The sequence below is a fragment of the Haematobia irritans genome, chromosome 2 (genome assembly GCF_050003625.1).
Source record: "Haematobia irritans isolate KBUSLIRL chromosome 2, ASM5000362v1, whole genome shotgun sequence".
Taxonomy (NCBI): Eukaryota; Metazoa; Arthropoda; class Insecta; order Diptera; family Muscidae; genus Haematobia; species Haematobia irritans.
Window position 1 is genome coordinate 82,875,874 of NC_134398.1, and position 3,865 is coordinate 82,879,738.

Here is a 3,865-nt window from a genome sequence, read left to right on the forward strand (position 1 = left end):
TGGTCCGCGGTTCGTCAAGGGTGCTCTATATCTTGCACACAAAAATACATGAACAGACAGACAGACGGATATCGCTAAATCGACTCAGAATTTAGTTCTAAAACTATCGGTATACTTAACCGATGGTCTCAGACTTGTACAATTTTTTGTTTGAATACTTTCTGAAAAAATATATGCTTGAAGCAGAATATGGTGGGAGAATATGTTTTTGTGTGGTCTGTACATCGTCTAGGGTATGAAAAAAAAAAAACGAATATCACGTACATATGCTGAATTCACAAAGTGTAAATCAATAATTGATATCAATGATTTCCAGATCGATGAAATCAGGCAAAACCCATAAGATTGGGTAACAAATAGATGCTGCATGCAATCTTTTTCTTTCCCAATACAAAAATTAAAAAACAAAAATATGTATGATGGTAGGTAATCTCTTAATTCATTCACCACTATTGTAGAGATTAAGTAACTTAATATAAGTCATGGCATCGCGAGATAACTGACCCAAATAAATATTATATCCGATGAGAGAAATTGGAATGGAAAGGGCGGAGTCTATTGTTTAGTACCTAATTTATGATATGATTTATAATCAATTTGGATTAAGCCATATGTGGAGCAGCCACATTTTTTAAGAGGCCCAAAAAATTATCATTGTAAATATGTTATTTTTTTGACAGCAGAGAAGTCATGTAACAAAAACAAAACAAGTATGGACGCTGACTTCAGAATCGAGACCCATAGCAAATGTGTCAACATTTACATAATCGACAAGTTTATCTTCCCCCTCCCTGCACGTATCCGGAGCTTCAGTCGATGGTTGGCCATTGCAGGCAGTTATGAATACTAATTACGATTTATTTGTTTACCCACCTCTTGGAGCTCGGCCCGTTTAATGAAATTTTAAACGAAAAAGAAAGTGGGTATGACGAAATGGACAGCCGGATGAGTAAACAAAGAGACCGGCAGTAGATAGCACTCACCCCAACGAACCACCTACCTACGCTTTGACTTACTCATGGGCAAACCTTTCTTTTGCATCCCCGTATGTCTGTGTAAACTCATCGGAAGGGAAAGGTGATAAAACTCAATATTTTGGCACATTTCCCAATTTTTGCTTTAGTTCCCCTAGAAATCAATGGTCGCGATCTTTCAAGGAATGTTTTGGTTTTTGTTTATTATTAAAACTAAATTAACATGATAGTTAAATTAAAAATAAATAAATAAATTATTGCTTAGGATTGAATATGCTACCCAACACACTATTGCGCGGGGGAGGGGACGGTGTGTTACAGACCACCATCATCGAATAGTTCATCGCCTTCCAGGATTCCCTCGAGGTCTGCTAGTCCCAATAGGCCACCAAGAGCAGAGTTACCGCCTCCACCACCACCGAAACCTCCTAATCCAAAGAAATCACTGTCGGCATTCGGTGGTACAAATGCACCATTGAATAAATTCTCCAGACGATCCTCAACACCCATGCTGGTGGCGAGACCATATATCAAACGCATCACAACTAGACGCACAAAATCTGGGGCACTTGTCTCTGCGCCAGCTCCTCCTACGATTAGTTGTTTACCAGAGGCACTAATGCCTCTGGCATCCAGCTGTTGAGAACTAATTGGGCCTCCAATGACCTTGCAATTAACGGTAATGATCATCGTAAAGGCAAAAACCACAAACACCGTCGATCGTTGTAGCGGCATGATGAAGATGGGTTTATTATGTCTTTCTTCAGTTATTGTTTTGCTTGGACTGCTGGTCTCTTGGAGATTGTGATGTATGCCTGTTTCACTGACCGCTTGGGAATTGGAATCTATCAATGGATACGAATAAATGAACCACACTCGACTCGACTCGACACGATGGAAGTATTGGATTGTTAAAAATGCACATGCGCAAAGACTTTTTAGTTCCGTCCGTAATGATCTCTCAACTGCGAGCGCTGCAAAACAACTGGCCGCTGTCTGCGACTGGGAACTTTGCCATGGTCTGCAGTTAACGGCTTTTGTTTGTTTAACCACAGTAGTGAGGTAGATTGGGTTCGATGTAGCTTTGTTAACACGTGAAGAGTGGAATTCGTAGTTGGAATAGAGGGGCCTTCCGATGGGGCCTTGGGTATAAATAAAAGACTTTGGGAAATTGCAAGTGCATGGCTTAAAATTATCCCTTACGATACTCATAGTTACGTAGATGTTCTTGAGATATCCAGGTACAGACATACGAGAATCGAACCGCGAACCATACAGTTTGTAAGCAAGCATACTATCACAGGGCTATGCGGCTGTCAGCAGCACACATTTATCGATATAGCCATCAACGCACAAGCAACGAATACAGTCAATCAGTTCTATGTATAGACCACATTGCTAGACACACTCAAGCCAATGTAACGAAACGTTATTTAAAGAAAACAAACCATTTCCGTCATTCCCTTTCTTACAAACGATGTACAAAATATAACTTTTGGAAACCGAAACGTAACGTAAGTTCACAAAAGGGAGGAAAGTACTTTTCCCCCATATAGACCGATCTCCCGATTTTACTTCTTGGGCTTCTAGAAACTGTATTTTCTATCCGATTTGGCTAAAAATTGAAATCTAAAGGTATATTAGGACCAAAAGTAGGTGCGCCGAAAATGGTGTGTATCGGTCCATGTTATGGTATAGCCCCCATATAGACCGATCTCCCGATTTTATTTCTTGAGCTTCTAGGAACCATAGTTTCTATCCGATTTCCCTGAAATTGGAAATCTAGAGGTATTTTAGGACCGCAAACAGGAGTGCCAAAAATGGTGTCTATCGGTCCATGTATTTATATATGGGGGCTATATAGCCCGATATCCCGATTTTAATTCTTGGGCTTCTAGAAACCATATTTTCTATCCGATTTGCCTTAAACTTCAAATACAGAGGTATTTTATGTCCACAAATAGGTGTGAAGAAAATGATGGTTATAGGTGCATGTGTTGGTATAACCCCTATATATACCGATCTTCCGATTTTATTTTTTGGTCTTCTAGAAAACGTACTTTCTATCCGATTTGCCTAAATTTAAAATCTTGAATTATTTTAAGATCACAAATAGATGTAACGGAAATGAGGTGAATGTGTTGATATAGCCCACGTATAGACCGATCTCCCGATTTTACTCCAAGGGCAGTAGTTTTTATCCGATTTTCATGAAGTTGTAAAACAAGATTGTTTTGAAAATTCGCCCTATTTTCATCGATATATTTTGAACCACTTAACTTATCACAGATCTTATTCTACACGTTTGTTCGACATCTCAATACCTTGCATTCAGGTACAAACAACGATATAATCGGAGATTTCTAGCTCGAGGTATAATTTGTTTAGCGAAAAAAGTCAGAAAAACTAAGAAATAACCTTCATTTTCGAATTCAGCAGATCAAAATACATAAGAAAAGTCATCAAATGTAAATTTTCAGTGTAAACTAGTATTAACAAACACCACACAAAAATTCATATTTGGATATAAAACAACAATACCACTTCGGTATTAGGGAGATAACACAAAGGGGGGCAAAAAAAGCAGCTGATTTTTATCAATTTAGAATATTGAAATATTTATTAGTTAATAAACCACAACAAATTCCATTGGAGACTTCAGGGGGGAACACAACTAAAACTCTACATAAAATTTACATATAAGAACGAACGAACACGAACCAATGAGACTGACAAAAATTGATTTTATTTTTTTGTATTTTAAAATATAGTAAATACCATTTAATTCAATATTAATTTCGATTTATTTCGATATAATTTTTTTTCTTTTGTTTTTTATACCCTGCGCCACACTGTGGAACAGGGTATTATAAGTTAGTGCATATGTTTGC

The 3,865-nt window shown here is 37.7% G+C and overlaps 1 protein-coding gene across 1 annotated transcript; it reads right to left on the minus strand.

Annotated features, from left to right (window-relative positions):
* Nucleotides 1–1,150: 1,150 nt before the first annotated feature.
* Nucleotides 1,151–2,267, minus strand: LOC142224707 (uncharacterized). The gene has a single exon (XM_075294495.1). It carries the CDS (start codon nt 2,265–2,267, stop codon nt 1,290–1,292), a length of 978 nt encoding a protein of 325 aa, XP_075150610.1. The 3' UTR covers nt 1,151–1,289.
* Between the last annotated feature and the right edge of the window lie 1,598 nt (nt 2,268–3,865).

What these genes read in the sequence shown, in the direction of transcription:
- LOC142224707 (XM_075294495.1), bottom strand. Translation starts at nt 2,267, where the DNA reads ATGCTTGCTTACAAACTGTATGGTTCGCGGTTCGATTCTCGTATGTCT.